General features: G+C 40.3%; 1 protein-coding gene across 1 annotated transcript in view; it reads right to left on the reverse strand.

The window, feature by feature from the left end:
• LOC118191098 (sodium/potassium/calcium exchanger 4-like) overlaps positions 1-24,324 on the reverse strand; it is a 412,974-nt gene that overhangs the window by 25,711 nt on the left and 362,939 nt on the right. Inside the window, exon 12 of the mRNA XM_085823409.1 lies at positions 6,235-6,287. Within this exon, the coding sequence (XP_085679535.1) occupies positions 6,235-6,287 (53 nt within the window). The remainder of the gene's footprint in view (positions 1-6,234; positions 6,288-24,324) is intronic.

Raw genomic sequence — 24,324 nt, forward strand, 5'->3', positions numbered from 1 at the left:
CTATAGAATTATCCCCTTGTGCGTAATTAAGCTGAGAGCGATAGCTCTGATGCAAGAACACGTTCGTCACATTCATAACCTTTAAAAGGCTATTTGTACTCGATTGTCCCACCTCGTTCAGTATGCCTCACGTTACACTTTTCATACCTTAAAGCAAATGCCTGAAACAATCCTACACAGAATTTTTGTACTGCGATCTATGCTTTAAGTTAAGGATTTAAAAACCTAAATTCTATCTTTATCCGATGCTTTAGCTATCCCCCCATTCCATGCTTTCTAGTACTCTGTATATGCTTATATTGGTTTTGGTTCTTTATTTGAACTTACAAAGCACGATCATTGGAGAAGTCAAACAACAAGAATCAAGAATCAATTCAACAATTACATAGAAACAACTATACAAAGAAGTCAAGCAAGAGTTACATATTTGATATAACGTTTTATATAACAAATAATATAAGCGTTAGCTTTTTATACGACAAATCTAACTCTGATTTTTATTGTTTGGATTCTCCAATAATCATTATTCGGCGCGTTATTTTAATCTAAATTAAACCACCATTAGTTTTGAACAGTTAAAACAAATCTTCCATACTTTACAGACTGAAGATAAATTTTTATGCGTAAGTTAGGAGAGTAGCCTTACATATTCCGAAAACAGAAACAAAAGTATCCTTTTAGGAGGTATACTGTGAAAATTGTAAGAAAATAATGAACCATGGACTTTTAAATGTGTTTTCTGTGTCCCTTTTGTATACATCTGGATAATTTGTATTACGGCCAAGCACATGTAAGCTATTTGTCTAAGGGGAGGAATGTCTTCCTGGTAAAGTTTTTAAATAAAAGTGGATGGTATCCATGTTACACATGAGGAACGCCCCGAATATTCCCATGCAGCCAATACGTCGCCGAGATTTGATCCGAATTACCAAATTCTAATGAACTACCAAACTCGGGTCAAATTACCAAATTTAGTAACTGTTACAGTTCTGCCCCTGGTGAGATTTCGTAAATATCTGAGCTTTGAGTGGTAATAAAACAGGCGATATATTCTCAGCATAGGAAGGTATTCTACAACTAAGCTTGATTTCTGGGTGACTAAGCATGATATTAGAATATAATTTTGATCCGGTATTCTTTTTAATAATTTTACTGAGATACTGAGTTTAATTAAGGTCTGAAGGGAGATGATGTTATTGCATATAATTGTTTATTTATTAAACTAATTCACAGAAAAGTAATTATTCCAGATATTAATAATGAATCACAGAAAAGTAATTATTGCAGACATTAATAATGAATTATAAAATATCAAAATAACTGAACATACGAAGTTTTCTCGAAATTTAAAATAAGTGCATTCAGAGGTAATATTTGCCAAAGAATTCTCGGCTTTTAAATTAAACATTGCGATCAATGTTAAAATATAAACAACTAACGGTAAGTAGTGAATGCTGATTTATTTAAAAATTTTTAACATCATTTTTGGCGTTTCCTCAATGGATTTTCACGGTATTTTTAATGAAACACAGTTCATCTGGAAAAAATGACTTCCGTGTTCATGAACAAATATATCATAATGTCTGAACTTAAAACAAATAATATAAACATATATCTAGTCTTTTACATAAAAATATATCCAATGGCCCATTTCTGCAGCATTATTTAAGTTCAGCCGATTTTAGGATGATTTTTATTCGTTTAATATACGGTTACAGAAATATCTGAGCAATAAAAGTTTAGTTAAAGCCTCATGTGCAGCTTCCGGAACAGGCAATTTCTCATAAGCGTTATCTGATCAAACAGCCAGCATTTCGCATCAAAATATGCAAGATAATGCAGAAACTGGAGGAATTGGGAACAGATTTGTGCAGTGTGGAATAGTTCCCTGTCAATCTCTCTTCTCTCTCTTTTTTTTTTAAACTGTATATATTATGAAACATGTTTGTATTGCGGCCCACTGTATATATTATGAAACATGTATGTATTATGTAACAGGCTCAATATATTATGAACTATGTACGTATTATGTAACAGGCTCAATATATTATGAACTATGTACGTATTATGTAACAGGCTCAATATATTATGAACTATATAAGCACGTATATGTATAAACTATGTAAGCACGTGTTATGAAAGCTCTATGTATTATGAACTACTTGTATATAAGCATGTACTATGAACTATGTAACTATGTAAGCATATATTATGAACTATGTAACTATAAGCATATATTATGAACTATGTAAGCATGTATACAGGATCAATGTATGCCCTTATAGGGCCCATGAGGTGTTGCCCCGGATAGTTGTGGAACCTGGACTAGACCCGAATAGTCTAAGTAAGCCGCATGGGTATCCAGATTCTGCTCTCAACTGTCAACTGTAGAAAAATCGAAATATCGGAAACATTTATATCAGAAATTTTCTCTAAATCTCAGTTTGAATATCCCCCCAATAGCTGAATACTTACTCGTTAAGCATTCATCGGGAATGGCAGATCTCATCGTTCATTTTGCCATCTTAACTACGAGAAAAGTTGCGAAGTTCGCATCACAGGGGTGGTGGATATTATACAGGTGAAGAGACAGGAAGGCAACACAATTACAACTAAGCGTTATGGAGGCATCAAACTCAGAATCTTTCTTTTGAACTGGCAGCCGTTGCGCTAGCTGGTGTACTATGCAAGGCATCACTTTGAAAAATTACTGATATAATGCAGGCATTCATCTACATAATATTAAATCACTGCGACATTTCTTCTGATGTTTAAGAACAGGGTAATCATAAAAAGCTTCTCCGATATATTAACTCCTACTGGCCGATCTCTCAACCAATCGAAATGAAATTTAGGTGTTATTGTTTGAAGATATGCGCTGGAAATTGTGATGATTTAAAACAATAGAGCTCTCACAATTACGATTACAATGAAAACATTTTGAAGTTTTTAAATGGTAACGTCAAACGTTTTCCAGTGCAAACTGATCAGCGCATTGAAAAATTATAAATGGCTTTGGAACGATACACGTATAATGAATATTGCCAGCGTAAAACATTTGCAAAATAGAACATTGTAAAGGATCAATGACAAGACAGGGAGGAGGCGCATTGATGCACTTTTGAATAATTCACAGGGATAGACAGTAGAAGCACCATCACAGAACCACAAGCAAGCAGTGTGGGAAGATTCTTTCTCCAATCAGGTGTTCGAATGTCGTAACAACATGACATCTACAGGTAAAAAACAGTTTGAATTGATAGAGCTGTGTTATCTGAATGGAGAAAATACTGCCGAAGCAGTGCTAGGTTATCGGCGAAATCATAAGCTAAAGACGAGACACATGTTGCGTAAAAACTGTACGTAATTTGGTACAAAAATTGAATCAACTGGATGCACATATGATAGTCCCCGATCCAGAGGACCACGTGTTCCTGTTGAAATACTTGCAGAAGTGCATAATGCGATTATTGTAAATACATTTCATACTGCAATAAGTGTTGCCTACAGTTTGGATGTATCGAAAACCACAGTCCTCAAGCTTCTGCTCTATTCTGCAGATTTTCCTTGTTGACTTCAACACGTCCAGATGTTGCAACCTGGAGGCGAGCAACAACGTGTCGACTTTGGAAGTTTTCTCCTCATCACATATGATAACGATAACAGATTGCAGCTGTGGATAATATGGATGGATGAGGGGCATTTCCCCTGAACTGAGAACGTAAACTCCAAGAACTGCGTTCACTGAGCTGATGAAAATCTTCACGATGTGGCACCAGCGTCTTTACACGAAGTTAAGTTACTTCGTGGAGTGGCATCGCAAGCCCATTTATTCTTAATCAATACTTCTTCGAACAGGTCACTTCCCTAGGTATGAAAACGTGTTCGATCACAAGTGCTCGGTATACAGTAATGTTACGCAATTCCAGAATTGCAGCCGCGAGATGTCGTTAATGACATCGTATGAATGCAAGGTGGTGCTCCTCCATACGTCGCAACATATGTTTGCAAGTGCTGTAACAACCCTTTTGAGATTGAAAGATGCCATAAAACATGAAGTTGTAGAGATTTCTCCTGCGATATTACGTTCATCATTGTTGTCAACAATCACCTGCATGCAGTGCGTTGTCGTCTTCGATGGTGGGCACGTTGAAAACTTATATTTCTAATAAAAGTTTTTTTCCTACTCCTTCTCTTGCGTTATCACTGGTCCTTGACAATGCCCTTTTTAGCAAATGTTTTACGCTGATAATTTTTGCCATACGTGTATCGCTCCAACGCCATTCATGGTTTTTCCGTTCCGTGATCAATTTGCACAGGGAAAAAAAGGTGGTGTTGCCATTCTAAAATTTCAAAATCTTTTCAGTGTAACTGCAAATGTGATTGCTATGTTGTTTTAATACATCGCAACCTTGAGCTCATACCATCAAGTAACAGTATCCGAAATTTCATTTAGATTGGTTGAATTGATAGGCCGCAAGGGGTTCATATAAAGGGGAAGTTTTTATGACCACCCTGCAATGACTTATACATTTAAAACTCATGTGTATTATTCATATTAAAAAATCATTATGCCTAATCAATAAAGAAAACATTTATTTTACATATCGCAAGTTGTTCAAGTCAGACCTTCATATAAACTTTCTTATAATTCATTACTCTGAAATCTACCTGAAAGCGGCTTGTCGTTGACGTCAAGTACGCCACTTCTCAACATTTTAAGCTACCTAAAAATGTGAGCTATATTATGTGCTTTCCAAAGATTCCAAAACTGAAGTGTTTCGTTTCCGTAACAAACTTTTCATCTCACGCATACCTTCAGTGGCATTGTAAGATTTATCTTAAGTTTTTAACAGTCATCTTTAGTTAAAGCTACTTTCCTATTCCTTCTCATTTCATCCTACAAATTTCCTGCCAGAGTCTGTTTTTAGAATCGCGGTTAAATTAAAATGAAGGAAGAGCAGTACTTAAGTCGAAGTTCCACTGACTTCGTTAGAGGGCCAGAGATTCTGACTAGCACGCGTTCGCCTTTTGGCTACACTCTCTGTAAGCTATTACTACGCTCGTCCGTATTTCAGACTCTTGATAGCTTCGCCGTTTAGTTGACATTTAGGGGACAACTCCTGTAAAATTTTAATATCTTCGGCTATATCGTTTTAGTTGAGAATTAATTAAGTTTGATTTTCTTAGTACTCTTAAGTTCAAGCCCAAGTACTACTGCTTTTCTGTACATGCTGAGAAAGGGCCGTATATTAACATTTATTTTGATCAATAAAGATTACTTAACCCTTCTTGAGTTTACGTTTCTGTTTCCTGAACTAAACCGATTCTTCGCTTACCATAACCACATAGCTTTAAGGTTGGAAGGTTCCACGCACTTAGCTTTAAAGTTGGAAGCACAGATCCATTTCATTGAACTTAATTTTTACTTATTATAAAAATGAGGTGTTTAAGATATCTTAGATAAAATTCCAAAGTTGTGTATAAGTACATTCTTGAATTTATCAACTCTTTAAAAAATAAGTTTAAAATGTATTAAAATTCATGAGCTCTTAATAATTCCTTCTTTTTGCAATACGACGAATTTTTTGCAAACGCTATATATTTCCACCACATCATGTAGAATTGCAAAAAACGCAGAATAGTCAACACATGACAAATTATAATTGTATGTAAAGTGGCATTAGTTGGTCATCCGGGAATTATGTGCTTTTGTTAAATTCTAAATGCGTACCTAATACAGAATTTAATATGCATGGCGAACTGGTTTGTCCCTCACTACAATAATATATGCTGAACACTGAGTGATCGAATCTGCTTACAGATATAGTCAGACTGAAGAGGGATTTAATGAAACTATATGTATATGTAGTGACTATTATATGTAGTGACTATTAGCAGGAGGATTCGAACAATTCAAGTCTAAACCAACTAACCCGTTTCTCCTTTACTATATACGTGGTGACAACGGTTTATATAAGCGACAAATACATAACTCTAGTTAAGACTACATAGCTATTTTGTTTTTTTAAGACTTTAATGCATTCAAATTTGTCTTTCTGTGGGATTTTCGTCAAATGCTGTAATTTACTGTAAATTCTTCCTAGTCGACAAAAGATTTAAATTATTATTTGCTCAATGGTTGATGGTTCTTGACGAAATATTTAACAAATATTGTGGATGCTAGCAATCAGTATAACATGGAAGTTATAAAACAAAAGCACATTTACTAACCTCTGGTCGGGAGACTCTTCCAGTTTGATTCTGCTGTCAGTCCCATACTTGTGCTGAAAAAAAAAAAAAAAAAGGATTTTCTGTGTAATTTCTAGGACATTATATGAATTTTGCACACATATATTCTCCGAGAGGTTATTTCTCATTAATGCAAATATCCATCTAATTTATATAATTAATGTTTTTAAATTTTTCACTATAGATGTCTCGAGTAAATTTCGTCTAAGAAAAATTTTAATATTGTATTTATGTGTTTGTACGAATTTTCAATCAGATAACTTAAAAATAGAGCGTTGTTCAGTTCATTTATCATTAACACACAGCTGGTATACGTTTTGCCTGCTAAATAAATGGCAGTAATTATTTAGATCGGAATAAAGCGATGATAATTAGCCATGCCATAATCAATAATTTACTCAGTTTCTATCTCTTAGCGTATGTTATTCCAATGAATCATTTTTAATTTTGCGTAGAATCAGTTCTCTGAATGCATAGCATCAATTGCATTTTATGTTGTATTCAGAAACAACATTTTAATATTTTATGGAAAAGGAAAATTTTCTAATAGCATTTTATTTGATAGAAAGAAACTAAAAATACCACTTCAATGAAGACTGTAATTGAAACCTCAGCAAAATTAAGACAGAATTCCTTAATGATACGAGAGTTACTTTCTATGCAAAATCCGTTTTACAATAAAAACAAAAAACATATCCAAACAAACACTTATTTTCTGAATTCACATGAAATACTCTATCCTTCTAAATGTTTGTTTCAAATTTTTTTCTTATTGGTTGCAGCATTCATCATAAGGAACAACGAGTTTTTGGATTCCTTCCCCACAGAACACCTGGGAATCACAGTTGTTTACACTTCTCCATCAGTGGTTTTCATTTCTCCATTGCATAAGATCAAATTTCCTATTTATATTAATCGAAGAAACAAATCCCTGCACCAAATTGTCAGTGATTACGGATAGCTGACCCGTGCGTTATTCGTCATGGACATTTTACCGACCTACACTGAACACTCTTATTACACTGTAAAAAAAAACCTCGAAGTTTACAGACAAAAGTCTTGTATAGTTACAGAAATGCGAACAATTACGAAGGAAATACCTGTAACGAACACAGAACCAAACGAAACTGTAAACTCTACAGGAGTTTTTCAAGAAGTTTTGCTTGGATTTTGTCCGTAGCGTGTGATCACGTGGCTTAAAACGGCTGAGAGAGAAGAACCAATCAGGAAGAAGGTGGAAAAACAGCGTCTTAGCGGGAGAGTTCAACGATAGTCGCCATGTTAGCCATTATTTTTGCTATGGTCGAGGTAAGTTCGAAATGGTGTTTGACGTGTATTTTACTAATTTTATGTAATGTACTAGCGGGCAAGCCCGCCAGCTGAGCGGGCTGAAGCCCGCTTATCATTGTTCGTTTTTAAAAGATATCCTATGTTAAATTTGGCCGGTATTGAAAAGTTGAACCGAACTACCATTTTTTAGCGGCATTCCGCGGGCTTCCCCCGCTTTTTTCACCTATGCATCCAGAAGTTACCGCATACACTATACATATGCGGAAAATCACGAAAACACCCATGCTTCCAGCCCTTTCGCGGGTATTCGAAATTTGGACCGAAATACCAGTGTTCAGCGCTTTTGGGCGGGAGCCTGCCCAAAACAGTGTTCACGTGTGCATGCAAAAGATACTGCGTACACCGTACACATGCGTAAAATCACGAAAACACCCCTCCAGCCAGCCCGCTGCCGATTCGAAAGTTGGACCGAAATACAATTTTTCAGCGATTTTGCGCGTGCTGTGCCCGCTTTATTCACGTATGCATGCTGAAAATGGTGCATAAACGATACACATGCGTAAAATCACGAAAACAAACATGGAGCCTGCCTGTTCGCCGGTATTCGAAAGTTGGACCGAATTACCAGTGTTATGTGGCTTTGCGCGGGCTCTGCCCGCTTTATTCACATATACACCCAGAAGATACTCCATACACTATACACATGCGTAAAATCACGAAAACACCCATGCAGCCAGCCAGTTCGTCGGGATTCGAAATTACCGCATTACCAGAACCGCATTACCAGTATTCTGTGCCCGCTTTATTCACGTATGCATCCATGAGATACTTTATAAACGATACACATGCGAACAATCACGAAAACACCCATGCAGCCAGCCCGCTCGCCGAGATTCGACAGTTTGAGCGAACTACCAGTGTTCAGCGGTTTTACCCGGTATCCGCGCGCTGTATTCGCGTATGCATCCAAATTTTATATACAGTACCCCGGAATTCGAAAGTAGGACCGAAATACCAGTGTTCAGAGATTTTGTGGAGCGGGCTGCGCCCGCTTTATACACATAAGCATGGAGAGGATACTGCATAAACGATACACACGAGTTAAAGCAAGAAAACACCCGGGGAGCCAGCTCGTTCGCCGACACCGAAAGTTGGATCGAACTACCAGCGTTAAGAGGTTTTGAGCAGGCTGCGCCCACTTTTATCACATATGCATCCAGAAATCACTTTATACACTATACACATGCGGAAAATCAGGAAAACACCCATGCAGCCAGCCCGCTCGCAGAGATTCGAATGTTTGACCGAACTACCAGGTTTTACCCGGTATCCGCGCGCTGTATTCACGTATGCGACCAAATTTTATGTACAGTATCCCGGAATTCGAAAGTTGGACCGAACTACCAGTGTTCTGTAGTTTTGCGCGGGCTGCTCCCGCTTTATTCAAGTATGCATGCAGAAGATACCGCATACACGTTACACATGCGAAAAATCCCGAAAACACACATTGAGCCAACACGGTCGCTTGGATTCGAAAGTTGGACCGAACTACCAGTAATCAGAGGTTTTGAGCGAATTTCGGCCGCTTTATTCACTTATGCATCCAGAAGATGCTGCGTACACGAGGCACATGCGTAAAATCACGCAAACACCCATGGACCCAGCCCGTTCGCCGGGATTCGAAATTAGGACCGAACTACCAGAGTTCAGCTTTATTCATTTATGCATCCAGAAGACACTGCATACACAACAGATATGCGTAAAATCACAAAAAACATGAGTGTAGCCTGCCTGCTCACCGGGATTCGAAAGTTACCGTATACCATCTCAAAGGAGCAAAGAAAAATCTTTAATCTAAAAAAAAAAAAAAAAAAGTGTGAATTTAATTTTTATTGGTGCGAACTTATTTAAAATATCATTTGCATTAAAAGATAATATCTAAATTAAGTGCACGTATCTAATAACATAAAAAATATATTATTCCAAAAAATCAAATTTATTATTAAAAAAATAACAACATATTTTTAAAAAATAGCTTTTTCAGATTTTTTAATTAATATCCCAGCTGATTAAAGTTGTACAACTTCAAGAACGTCATCATTTAAATTTAATGTAATATAATAACTTTTATTCAATATCAATAAAAGAATTAACGTGACAATCATCCTAACCTGAAATTAAAAAAAAAATTGTGAAAAGCAGCTGTTTATTTAAAATGCCTACATTAACGAAATATTTTTAAAATACAGTTAGGTAACATGCAATCGCGTGCTTTATTCAACTTTAGAATATAACCTTGATTTGTATCTGCGGCGATTCAAGAAACGGTTGCAATCGGAAAAATGAGCCCGAAAATTAGCGTTTTCACAGTTTTTAATTAATATCTCAGCTGATTAACGTCCTACGAAGATGAGAATGGTATCATTGGATTCGTAGAATTTTTTGGAATCCGCAGACACCTGCCTCGAATTCCAACTCAGCGCCGTTCCATAGATATTTAAGAAAAAAGAAATTGACACGTGACCTTTCGCCAGCACAAATCTCGAGCGGAAGCAATTGTCATCCCCCCGGCGCTTTCGAAAAAGCAATTTTATCTCAGCTAATTCCGAGACGGTTGCCACTCCGAAAAATGAAATAACGTTTTCGCAGTTTTTAATTAATAACTCCGCCGATTATTGTCGTACGAAGATGGCACCGGTATCGATGGATTCGTTGATTTTTTTCGAATACGGGGATATGCGTTTCGAATCGCAACTCGGAGCCGTTCCGCAGATATTCGAGAAAAACGAATTTGGCACTCGGCCAAATCCCTAAAATAGGGGAAACCCGTGAAAGAAAGTGCAAAACGTAGGGAAATGTAGGGAGAAAATCAGTTTTTAATTAATATCTCGGCTAATTAAAGTCGCACGAAGATGCCGATGGTCAATCCGGCGAGCCACGGGCATTCTGAATCCAACGGTACCTTCCGCTAAGCTCTACACCCAGCCGTTCCCGAGGAGATGATGTTACAAACACACCAACAGACAGAGGCACACAGATTTTAATAGTATAGACTAGCGGGCAAGCCCGCCAGCTGAGCGGGCTGAAGCCCGCTTATCATTGTTCGTTTTTAAAAGATATCCTATGTTAAATTTGGCCGGTATTGAAAAGTTGAACCGAACTACCATTTTTTAGCGGCATCCCGCGGGCTTCCCCCGCTTTTTTCACCTATGCATCCAGAAGTTACCGCATACACTATACATATGCGGAAAATCACGAAAACACCCATGCTTCCAGCCCTTTCGCGGGTATTCGAAATTTGGACCGAAATACCAGTGTTCAGCGCTTTTGGGCGGGAGCCCGCCCAAAACAGTGTTCACGTGTGCATGCAAAAGATACTGCGTACACCGTACACATGCGTAAAATCACGAAAACACCCCTCCAGCCAGCCCGCTGCCGATTCGAAAGTTGGACCGAAATACAATTTTTCAGCGATTTTGCGCGTGCTGTGCCCGCTTTATTCACGTATGCATGCTGAAAATGGTGCATAAACGATACACATGCGTAAAATCACGAAAACAAACATGGAGCCTGCCTGTTCGCCGGTATTCGAAAGTTGGACCGAATTACCAGTGTTATGTGGCTTTGCGCGGGCTCTGCCCGCTTTATTCACATATACACCCAGAAGATACTCCATACACTATACACATGCGTAAAATCACGAAAACACCCATAGAGCCAGCCAGTTCGTCGGGATTCGAAATTACCGCATTACCAGAACCGCATTACCAGTATTCTGTGCCCGCTTTATTCACGTATGCATCCATGAGATACTTTATAAACGATACACATGCGAATAATCACGAAAACACCCATGCAGCCAGCCCGCTCGCCGAGATTCGAAAGTTTGAGCGAACTACCAGTGTTCAGCGGTTTTACCCGGTATCCGCGCGCTGTATTCACGTATGCATCCAAATTTTATATACAGTACCCCGGAATTCGAAAGTAGGACCGAAATACCAGTGTTCAGCGATTTTGTGGACCGGGCTGCGCCCGCTTTATACACATAAGCATGGAGAGGATACTGCATAAACGATACACATGAGTTAAAGCAAGAAAACACCCGGGGAGCCAGCTCGTTCGCCGACACCGAAAGTTGGATCGAACTACCAGCGTTAAGAGGTTTTGAGCAGGCTGCGCCCACTTTTATCACATATGCATCCAGAAATCACTTTATACACTATACACATGCGGAAAATCAGGAAAACACCCATGCAGCCAGCCCGCTCGCAGAGATTCGAATGTTTGACCGAACTACCAGTGTTCAGCGGTTTTACCCGGTATCCGCGCGCTGTATTCACGTATGCGACCAAATTTTATGTACAGTACCCCGGAATTCGAAAGTTGGACCGAACTACCAGTGTTCTGTAGTTTTGCGCGGGCTGCTCCCGCTTTATTCAAGTATGCATGCAGAAGATACCGCATACACGTTACACATGCGAAAAATCCCGAAAACACACATTGAGCCAACACGGTCGCTTGGATTCGAAAGTTGGACCGAACTACCAGTAATCAGAGGTTTTGAGCGAATTTCGGCCGCTTTATTCACTTATGCATCCAGAAGATGCTGCGTACACGAGGCACATGCGTAAAATCACGCGAACACCCATGGACCCAGCCCGTTCGCCGGGATTCGAAATTAGGACCGAACTACCAGAGTTCAGCTTTATTCATTTATGCATCCAGAAGACACTGCATACACAACAGATATGCGTAAAATCACAAAAAACATGAGTGTAGCCTGCCTGCTCACCGGGATTCGAAAGTTACCGTATACCATCTCAAAGGAGCAAAGAAAAATCTTTAATCTAAAAAAAAAAAAAAAAAAAAAGTGTGAATTTAATTTTTATTGGTGCGAACTTATTTAAAATATCATTTGCATTAAAAGATAATATCTAAATTAAGTGCACATATCTAATAACATAAAAAAATATATTATTCCAAAAAATCAAATTTATTATTAAAAAAATAACAACATATTTTTAAAAAATAGCTTTTTCAGATTTTTTAATTAATATCCCAGCTGATTAAAGTTGTACAACTTCAAGAACGTCATCATTTAAATTTAATGTAATATAATAACTTTTATTCAATATCAATAAAAGAATCAACGTGACAATCATCCTAACCTGAAATTAAAAAAAAAATTGTGAAAAGCAGCTGTTTATTTAAAATGCCTACATTAACGAAATATTTTTAAAATACAGTTAGGTAACATGCAATCGCGTGCTTTATTCAACTTTAGAATATAACCTTGATTTGTATCTGCGGCGATTCAAGAAACGGTTGCAATCGGAAAAATGAGCCCGAAAATTAGCGTTTTCACAGTTTTTAATTAATATCTCAGCTGATTAACGTCCTACGAAGATGAGAATGGTATCATTGGATTCGTAGAATTTTTTGGAATCCGCAGACACCTGCCTCGAATTCCAACTCAGCGCCGTTCCATAGATATTTAAGAAAAAAGAAATTGACACGTGACCTTTCGCCAGCACAAATCTCGAGCGGAAGCAATTGTCATCCCCCCGGCGCTTTCGAAAAAGCAATTTTATCTCAGCTAATTCCGAGACGGTTGCCACTCCGAAAAATGAAATAACGTTTTCGCAGTTTTTAATTAATAACTCCGCCGATTATTGTCGTACGAAGATGGCACCGGTATCGATGGATTCGTTGATTTTTTTCGAATACGGGGATATGCGTTTCGAATCGCAACTCGGAGCCGTTCCGCAGATATTCGAGAAAAACGAATTTGGCACTCGGCCAAATCCCTAAAATAGGGGAAACCCGTGAAAGAAAGTGCAAAACGTAGGGAAATGTAGGGAGAAAATCAGTTTTTAATTAATATCTCGGCTAATTAAAGTCGCACGAAGATGCCGATGGTCAATCCGGCGAGCCACGGGCATTCTGAATCCAACGGTACCTTCCGCTAAGCTCTACACCCAGCCGTTCCCGAGGAGATGATGTTACAAACACACCAACAGACAGAGGCACACAGATTTTAATAGTATAGACTAGCGGGCAAGCCCGCCAGCTGAGCGGGCTGAAGCCCGCTTATCATTGTTCGTTTTTAAAAGATATCCTATGTTAAATTTGGCCGGTATTGAAAAGTTGAACCGAACTACCATTTTTTAGCGGCATCCCGCGGGCTTCCCCCGCTTTTTTCACCTATGCATCCAGAAGTTACCGCATACACTATACATATGCGGAAAATCACGAAAACACCCATGCTTCCAGCCCTTTCGCGGGTATTCGAAATTTGGACCGAAATACCAGTGTTCAGCGCTTTTGGGCGGGAGCCCGCCCAAAACAGTGTTCACGTGTGCATGCAAAAGATACTGCGTACACCGTACACATGCGTAAAATCACGAAAACACCCCTCCAGCCAGCCCGCTGCCGATTCGAAAGTTGGACCGAAATACAATTTTTCAGCGATTTTGCGTGTGCTGTGCCCGCTTTATTCACGTATGCATGCTGAAAATGGTGCATAAACGATACACATGCGTAAAATCACGAAAACAAACATGGAGCCTGCCTGTTCGCCGGTATTCGAAAGTTGGACCGAATTACCAGTGTTATGTGGCTTTGCGCGGGCTCTGCCCGCTTTATTCACATATACACCCAGAAGATACTCCATACACTATACACATGCGTAAAATCACGAAAACACCCATAGAGCCAGCCAGTTCGTCGGGATTCGAAATTACCGCATTACCAGAACCGCATTACCAGTATTCTGTGCCCGCTTTATTCACGTATGCATCCATGAGATACTTTATAAACGATACACATGCGAATAATCACGAAAACACCCATGCAGCCAGCCCGCTCGCCGAGATTCGAAAGTTTGAGCGAACTACCAGTGTTCAGCGGTTTTACCCGGTATCCGCGCGCTGTATTCACGTATGCATCCAAATTTTATATACAGTACCCCGGAATTCGAAAGTAGGACCGAAATACCAGTGTTCAGCGATTTTGTGGACCGGGCTGCGCCCGCTTTATACACATAAGCATGGAGAGGATACTGCATAAACGATACACATGAGTTAAAGCAAGAAAACACCCGGGGAGCCAGCTCGTTCGCCGACACCGAAAGTTGGATCGAACTACCAGCGTTAAGAGGTTTTGAGCAGGCTGCGCCCACTTTTATCACATATGCATCCAGAAATCACTTTATACACTATACACATGCGGAAAATCAGGAAAACACCCATGCAGCCAGCCCGCTCGCAGAGATTCGAATGTTTGACCGAACTACCAGTGTTCAGCGGTTTTACCCGGTATCCGCGCGCTGTATTCACGTATGCGACCAAATTTTATGTACAGTACCCCGGAATTCGAAAGTTGGACCGAACTACCAGTGTTCTGTAGTTTTGCGCGGGCTGCTCCCGCTTTATTCAAGTATGCATGCAGAAGATACCGCATACACGTTACACATGCGAAAAATCCCGAAAACACACATTGAGCCAACACGGTCGCTTGGATTCGAAAGTTGGACCGAACTACCAGTAATCAGAGGTTTTGAGCGAATTTCGGCCGCTTTATTCACTTATGCATCCAGAAGATGCTGCGTACACGAGGCACATGCGTAAAATCACGCGAACACCCATGGACCCAGCCCGTTCGCCGGGATTCGAAATTAGGACCGAACTACCAGAGTTCAGCTTTATTCATTTATGCATCCAGAAGACACTGCATACACAACAGATATGCGTAAAATCACAAAAAACATGAGTGTAGCCTGCCTGCTCACCGGGATTCGAAAGTTACCGTATACCATCTCAAAGGAGCAAAGAAAAATCTTTAATCTAAAAAAAAAAAAAAAAAAAAGTGTGAATTTAATTTTTATTGGTGCGAACTTATTTAAAATATCATTTGCATTAAAAGATAATATCTAAATTAAGTGCACATATCTAATAACATAAAAAAATATATTATTCCAAAAAATCAAATTTATTATTAAAAAAATAACAACATATTTTTAAAAAATAGCTTTTTCAGATTTTTTAATTAATATCCCAGCTGATTAAAGTTGTACAACTTCAAGAACGTCATCATTTAAATTTAATGTAATATAATAACTTTTATTCAATATCAATAAAAGAATCAACGTGACAATCATCCTAACCTGAAATTAAAAAAAAAATTGTGAAAAGCAGCTGTTTATTTAAAATGCCTACATTAACGAAATATTTTTAAAATACAGTTAGGTAACATGCAATCGCGTGCTTTATTCAACTTTAGAATATAACCTTGATTTGTATCTGCGGCGATTCAAGAAACGGTTGCAATCGGAAAAATGAGCCCGAAAATTAGCGTTTTCACAGTTTTTAATTAATATCTCAGCTGATTAACGTCCTACGAAGATGAGAATGGTATCATTGGATTCGTAGAATTTTTTGGAATCCGCAGACACCTGCCTCGAATTCCAACTCAGCGCCGTTCCATAGATATTTAAGAAAAAAGAAATTGACACGTGACCTTTCGCCAGCACAAATCTCGAGCGGAAGCAATTGTCATCCCCCCGGCGCTTTCGAAAAAGCAATTTTATCTCAGCTAATTCCGAGACGGTTGCCACTCCGAAAAATGAAATAACGTTTTCGCAGTTTTTAATTAATAACTCCGCCGATTATTGTCGTACGAAGATGGCACCGGTATCGATGGATTCGTTGATTTTTTTCGAATACGGGGATATGCGTTTCGAATCGCAACTCGGAGCCGTTCCGCAGATATTCGAGAAAAACGAATTTGGCACTCGGCCAAATCCCTAAAATAGGGGAAACCCGTGAAAGAAAGTGCAAAACGTAGGGAAATGTAGGGAGAAAATCAGTTTTTAATTAATATCTCGGCTAATTAAAGTCGCACGAAGATGCCGATGGTCAATCCGGCGAGCCACGGGCATTCTGAATCCAACGGTACCTTCCGCTAAGCTCTACACCCAGCCGTTCCCGAGGAGATGATGTTACAAACACACCAACAGACAGAGGCACACAGATTTTAATAGTATAGACTAGCGGGCAAGCCCGCCAGCTGAGCGGGCTGAAGCCCGCTTATCATTGTTCGTTTTTAAAAGATATCCTATGTTAAATTTGGCCGGTATTGAAAAGTTGAACCGAACTACCATTTTTTAGCGGCATCCCGCGGGCTTCCCCCGCTTTTTTCACCTATGCATCCAGAAGTTACCGCATACACTATACATATGCGGAAAATCACGAAAACACCCATGCTTCCAGCCCTTTCGCGGGTATTCGAAATTTGGACCGAAATACCAGTGTTCAGCGCTTTTGGGCGGGAGCCCGCCCAAAACAGTGTTCACGTGTGCATGCAAAAGATACTGCGTACACCGTACACATGCGTAAAATCACGAAAACACCCCTCCAGCCAGCCCGCTGCCGATTCGAAAGTTGGACCGAAATACAATTTTTCAGCGATTTTGCGCGTGCTGTGCCCGCTTTATTCACGTATGCATGCTGAAAATGGTGCATAAACGATACACATGCGTAAAATCACGAAAACAAACATGGAGCCTGCCTGTTCGCCGGTATTCGAAAGTTGGACCGAATTACCAGTGTTATGTGGCTTTGCGCGGGCTCTGCCCGCTTTATTTACATATACACCCAGAAGATACTCCATACACTATACACATGCGTAAAATCACGAAAACACCCATAGAGCCAGCCAGTTCGTCGGGATTCGAAATTACCGCATTACCAGAACCGCATTACCAGTATTCTGTGCCCGCTTTATTCACGTATGCATCCATGAGATACTTTATAAACGATACACATGCGAATAATCACGAAAACACCCATGCAGCCAGCCCGCTCGCCGAGATTCGAAAGTTTGAGCGAACTACCAGTGTTCAGCGGTTTTACCCGGTATCCGCGCGCTGTATTCACGTATGCATCCAAATTTTATATACAGTACCCCGGAATTCGAAAGTAGGACCGAAATACCAGTGTTCAGCGATTTTGTGGACCGGGCTGCGCCCGCTTTATACACATAAGCATGGAGAGGATACTGCATAAACGATACACATGAGTTAAAGCAAGAAAACACCCGGGGAGCCAGCTCGTTCGCCGACACCGAAAGTTGGATCGAACTACCAGCGTTAAGAGGTTTTGAGCAGGCTGCGCCCACTTTTATCACATATGCATCCAGAAATCACTTTATACACTATACACATGCGGAAAATCAGGAAAACACCCATGCAGCCAGCCCGCTCGCAGAGATTCGAATGTTTGACCGAACTACCAGTGTTCAGCGGTTTTACCCGGTATCCGCGCGCTGTATTCACGTATGCGACCAAATTTTATGTACAGTACCCCGGAATTCGAAAGTTGGACCGAACTACCAGTGTTCTGTAGTTTTGCGCGGGCTGCTCCCGCTTTATTCAAGTATGCATGCAGAAGATACCGCATACACGTTACACATGCGAAAAATCCCGAAAACACACATTGAGCCAACACGGTCGCTTGGATTCGAAAGTTGGACCGAACTACCAGTAATCAGAGGTTTTGAGCGAATTTCGGCCGCTTTATTCACTTATGCATCCAGAAGATGCTGCGTACACGAGGCACATGCGTAAAATCACGCAAACACCCATGGACCCAGCCCGTTCGCCGGGATTCGAAATTAGGACCGAACTACCAGAGTTCAGCTTTATTCATTTATGCATCCAGAAGACACTGCATACACAACAGATATGCGTAAAATCACAAAAAACATGAGTGTAGCCTGCCTGCTCACCGGGATTCGAAAGTTACCGTATACCATCTCAAAGGAGCAAAGAAAAATCTTTAATCTAAAAAAAAAAAAAAAAAAAGTGTGAATTTAATTTTTATTGGTGCGAACTTATTTAAAATATCATTTGCATTAAAAGATAATATCTAAATTAAGTGCACGTATCTAATAACATAAAAAAATATATTATTCCAAAAAATCAAATTTATTATTAAAAAAATAACAACATATTTTTAAAAAATAGCTTTTTCAGATTTTTTAATTAATATCCCAGCTGATTAAAGTTGTACAACTTCAAGAACGTCATCATTTAAATTTAATGTAATATAATAACTTTTATTCAATATCAATAAAAGAATCAACGTGACAATCATCCTAACCTGAAATTAAAAAAAAAAATTGTGAAAAGCAGCTGTTTATTTAAAATGCCTACATTAACGAAATATTTTTAAAATACAGTTAGGTAACATGCAATCGCGTGCTTTATTCAACTTTAGAATATAACCTTGATTTGTATCTGCGGCGATTCAAGAAACGGTTGCAATCGGAAAAATGAGCCCGAAAATTAGCGTTTTCACAGTTTTTAATTAATATCTCAGCTGATTAACGTCCTACGAAGATGAGAATGGTATCATTGGATTCGTAGAATTTTTTGGAATCCGCAGACACCTGCCTCGAATTCCAACTCAGCGCCGTTCCATAGATATTTAAGATAAAAGAAATTGACACGTGACCTTTCGCCAGCACAAATCTCGAGCGGAAGCAATTGTCATCCCCCCGGCGCTTTCGAAAAAGCAATTTTATCTCAGCTAATTCCGAGACGGTTGCCACTCCGAAAAATGAAATAACGTTTTCGCAGTTTTTAATTAATAACTCCGCCGATTATTGTCGTACGAAGATGGCACCGGTATCGATGGATTCGTTGATTTTTTTTCGAATACGGGGATATGCGTTTCGAATCGCAACTCGGAGCCGTTCCGCAGATATTCGAGAAAAACGAATTTGGCACTCGGCCAAATCCCTAAAATAGGGGAAACCCGTGAAAGAAAGTGCAAAACGTAGGGAAATGTAGGGAGAAAATCAGTTTTTAATTAATATCTCGGCTAATTAAAGTCGCACGAAGATGCCGATGGTCAATCCGGCGAGCCACGGGCATTCTGAATCCAACGGTACCTTCCGCTAAGCTCTACACCCAGCCGTTCCCGAGGAGATGATGTTACAAACACACAAACAGACAGAGGCACACAGATTTTAATAGTATAGACTAGCGGGCAAGCCCGCCAGCTGAGCGGGCAGAAGCCCGCTTATCATTGTTCGTTTTTAAAAGATATCCTATGTTAAATTTGGCCGGTATTGAAAAGTTGAACCGAACTACCATTTTTTAGCGGCATTCCGCGGGCTTCCCCCGCTTTTTTCACCTATGCATCCAGAAGTTACCGCATACACTATACATATGCGGAAAATCACGAAAACACCCATGCTTCCAGCCCTTTCGCGGGTATTCGAAATTTGGACCGAAATACCAGTGTTCAGCGCTTTTGGGCGGGAGCCCGCCCAAAACAGTGTTCACGTGTGCATGCAAAAGATACTGCGTACACCGTACACATGCGTAAAATCACGAAAACACCCCTCCAGCCAGCCCGCTGCCGATTCGAAAGTTGGACCGAAATACAATTTTTCAGCGATTTTGCGCGTGCTGTGCCCGCTTTATTAACGTATACACTGAAGATGGTGCATAAACGATACACATGCGTAAAATCACGAAAACAAACATGGAGCCTGCCTGTTCGCCGGTATTCGAAAGTTGGACCGAATTACCAGTGTTATGTGGCTTTGCGCGGGCTCTGCCCGCTTTATTTACATATACACCCAGAAGATACTCCATACACTATACACATGCGTAAAATCACGAAAACACCCATGGAGCCAGCCAGTTCGTCGGGATTCGAAATTACCGCATTACCAGAACCGCATTACCAGTATTCTGTGCCCGCTTTCTTCACGTATGCATCCATGAGATACTTTATAAACGATACACATGCGAACAATCACGAAAACACCCATGCAGCCAGCCCGCTCGCCGAGATTCGAAAGTTTGAGCGAACTACCAGCGTTCAGCGGTTTTACCCGGTATCTGCGCGCTGTATTCACGTATGCATCCAAATTTTATATACAGTACCCCGGAATTCGAAAGTAGGAACGAAATACCAGTGTTCAGCGATTTTGTGGAGCGGGCTGCGCCCGCTTTATACACATAAGCATGGAGAGTATACTGCATAAACAATACACATGAATTAAAGCAAGAAAACACCCGGGGAGCCAGCTCGTTCGCCGACACCGAAAGTTGGATCGAACTACCAGCGTTAAGAGGTTTTGAGCAGGCTGCGCCCACTTTTATCACATATGCATCCAGAAATCACTTTATACACTATACACATGCGGAAAATCAGGAAAACACCCATGCAGCCAGCCCGCTCGCAGAGATTCGAATGTTTGACCGAACTACCAGTGTTCAGCGGTTTTACCCGGTATCCGCGCGCTGTATTCACGTATGCGACCAAATTTTATGTACAGTACCCCGGAATTCGAAAGTTGGACCGAACTACCAGTGTTCTGTAGTTTTGCGCGGGCTGCTCCCGCTTTATTCAAGTATGCATGCAGAAGATACCGCATACACGTTACACATGCGAAAAATCCCGAAAACGCACATTGAGCCAACACGGTCGCTTGGATTCGAAAGTTGGACCGAACTACCAGTAATCAGAGGTTTTGAGCGAATTTCGGCCGCTTTATTCACTTATGCATCCAGAAGATGCTGCGTACACGAGGCACATGCGTAAAATCACGCAAACACCCATGGACCCAGCCCGTTCGCCGGGATTCGAAATTAGGACCGAACTACCAGAGTTCAGCTTTATTCATTTATGCATCCAGAAGACACTGCATACACAACAGATATGCGTAAAATCACAAAAAACATGAGTGTAGCCTGCCTGCTCACCGGGATTCGAAAGTTACCGTATACCATCTCAAAGGAGCAAAGAAAAATCTTTAATCTAAAAAAAAAAAAAAAAAAAGTGTGAATTTAATTTTTATTGGTGCGAACTTATTTAAAATATCATTTGCATTAAAAGATAATATCTAAATTAAGTGCACGTATCTAATAACATAAAAAAATATATTATTCCAAAAAATCAAATTTATTATTAAAAAAATAACAACATATTTTAAAAAAATAGCTTTTTCAGATTTTTTAATTAATATCCCAGCTGATTAAAGTTGTACAACTTCAAGAACGTCATCATTTAAATTTAATGTAATATAATAACTTATATTCAATATCAATAAAAGAATTAACGTGACAATCATCCTAACCTGAAATTAAAAAAAAATTGTGAAAAGCAGCTGTTTATTTAAAATGCCTACATTAACGAAATATTTTTAAAATACAGTTAGGTAACATGCAATCGCGTGCTTTATTCAACTTTAGAATATAACCTTGATTTGTATCTGCGGCGATTCAAGAAACGGTTGCAATCGGAAAAATGAGCCCGAAAATTAGCGTTTTCACAGTTTTTAATTAATATCTCAGCTGATTAACGTCCTACGAAGATGAGAATGGTATCATTGGATTCGTAGAACTTTTTGGAATCCGCAGACACCTGCCTCGAATTCCAACTCAGCGCCGTTCCATAGATATTTAAGAAAAAAGAAATTGACACGTGACCTTTCGCCAGCACAAATCTCGAGCGGAAGCAATTGTCATCCCCCCGGCGCTTTCGAAAAAGCAATTTTATCTTAGCTAATTCCGAGACGGTTGCCACTCCGAAAAATGAAATAACGTTTTCGCAGTTTTTAATTAATAACTCCGCCGATCATTGTCGTACGAAGATGGGACCGGTATCGATGGATTCGTTGATTTTTTTTCGAATACGGGGATATGCGTTTCGAATCGCAACACGGAGCCGTTCCGCAGATATTCGAGAAAAACGAATTTGGCACTCGGCCAAATCCCTAAAATAGGGGAAACCCGTGAAAGAAAGTGCAAAACGTAGGGAAATGTAGGGAGAAAATCAGTTTTTAATTAATATCTCGGCTAATTAAAGTCGCACGAAGATGCCGATGGTCAATCCGGCGAGCCACGGGCATTCTGAATCCAACGGTACCTTCCGCTAAGCTCTACACCCAGCCGTTCCCGAGGAGATGATGTTACAAACACACAAACAGACAGAGGCACACAGATTTTAATAGTATAGACTAGCGGGCAAGCCCGCCAGCTGAGCGGGCTGAAGCCCGCTTATCATTGTTCGTTTTTAAAAGATATCCTATGTTAAATTTGGCCGGTATTGAAAAGTTGAACCGAACTACCATTTTTTAGCGGCATTCCGCGGGCTTCCCCCGCTTTTTTCACCTATGCATCCAGAAGTTACCGCATACACTATACATATGCGGAAAATCACGAAAACACCCATGCTTCCAGCCCTTTCGCGGGTATTCGAAATTTGGACCGAAATACCAGTGTTCAGCGCTTTTGGGCGGGAGCCCGCCCAAAACAGTGTTCACGTGTGCATGCAAAAGATACTGCGTACACCGTACACATGCGTAAAATCACGAAAACACCCCTCCAGCCAGCCCGCTGCCGATTCGAAAGTTGGACCGAAATACAATTTTTCAGCGATTTTGCGCGTGCTGTGCCCGCTTTATTAACGTATACACTGAAGATGGTGCATAAACGATACACATGCGTAAAATCACGAAAACAAACATGGAGCCTGCCTGTTCGCCGGTATTCGAAAGTTGGACCGAATTACCAGTGTTATGTGGCTTTGCGCGGGCTCTGCCCGCTTTATTTACATATACACCCAGAAGATACTCCATACACTATACACATGCGTAAAATCACGAAAACACCCATGGAGCCAGCCAGTTCGTCGGGATTCGAAATTACCGCATTACCAGAACCGCATTACCAGTATTCTGTGCCCGCTTTATTCACGTATGCATCCATGAGATACTTTATAAACGATACACATGCGAATAATCACGAAAACACCCATGCAGCCAGCCCGCTCGCCGAGATTCGAAAGTTTGAGCGAACTACCAGTGTTCAGCGGTTTTACCCGGTATCCGCGCGCTGTATTCACGTATGCATCCAAATTTTATATACAGTACCCCGGAATTCGAAAGTAGGACCGAAATACCAGTGTTCAGCGATTTTGTGGACCGGGCTGCGCCCGCTTTATACACATAAGCATGGAGAGGATACTGCATAAACGATACACATGAGTTAAAGCAAGAAAACACCCGGGGAGCCAGCTCGTTCGCCGACACCGAAAGTTGGATCGAACTACCAGCGTTAAGAGGTTTTGAGCAGGCTGCGCCCACTTTTATCACATATGCATCCAGAAATCACTTTATACACTATACACATGCGGAAAATCAGGAAAACACCCATGCAGCCAGCCCGCTCGCAGAGATTCGAATGTTTGACCGAACTACCAGTGTTCAGCGGTTTTACCCGGTATCCGCGCGCTGTATTCACGTATGCGACCAAATTTTATGTACAGTACCCCGGAATTCGAAAGTTGGACCGAACTACCAGTGTTCTGTAGTTTTGCGCGGGCTGCTCCCGCTTTATTCAAGTATGCATGCAGAAGATACCGCATACACGTTACACATGCGAAAAATCCCGAAAACACACATTGAGCCAACACGGTTGCTTGGATTCGAAAGTTGGACCGAACTACCAGTAATCAGAGGTTTTGAGCGAATTTCGGCCGCTTTATTCACTTATGCATCCAGAAGATGCTGCGTACACGAGGCACATGCGTAAAATCACGCAAACACCCATGGACCCAGCCCGTTCGCCGGGATTCGAAATTAGGACCGAACTACCAGAGTTCAGCTTTATTCATTTATGCATCCAGAAGACACTGCATACACAACAGATATGCGTAAAATCACAAAAAACATGAGTGTAGCCTGCCTGCTCACCGGGATTCG

This window comes from Stegodyphus dumicola, chromosome 9 (assembly GCF_044657685.1).
Source record: "Stegodyphus dumicola isolate Sdum_Otavi_A_Nest chromosome 9, ASM4465768v1".
In the NCBI taxonomy this organism is placed as follows: domain Eukaryota; kingdom Metazoa; phylum Arthropoda; class Arachnida; order Araneae; family Eresidae; genus Stegodyphus; species Stegodyphus dumicola.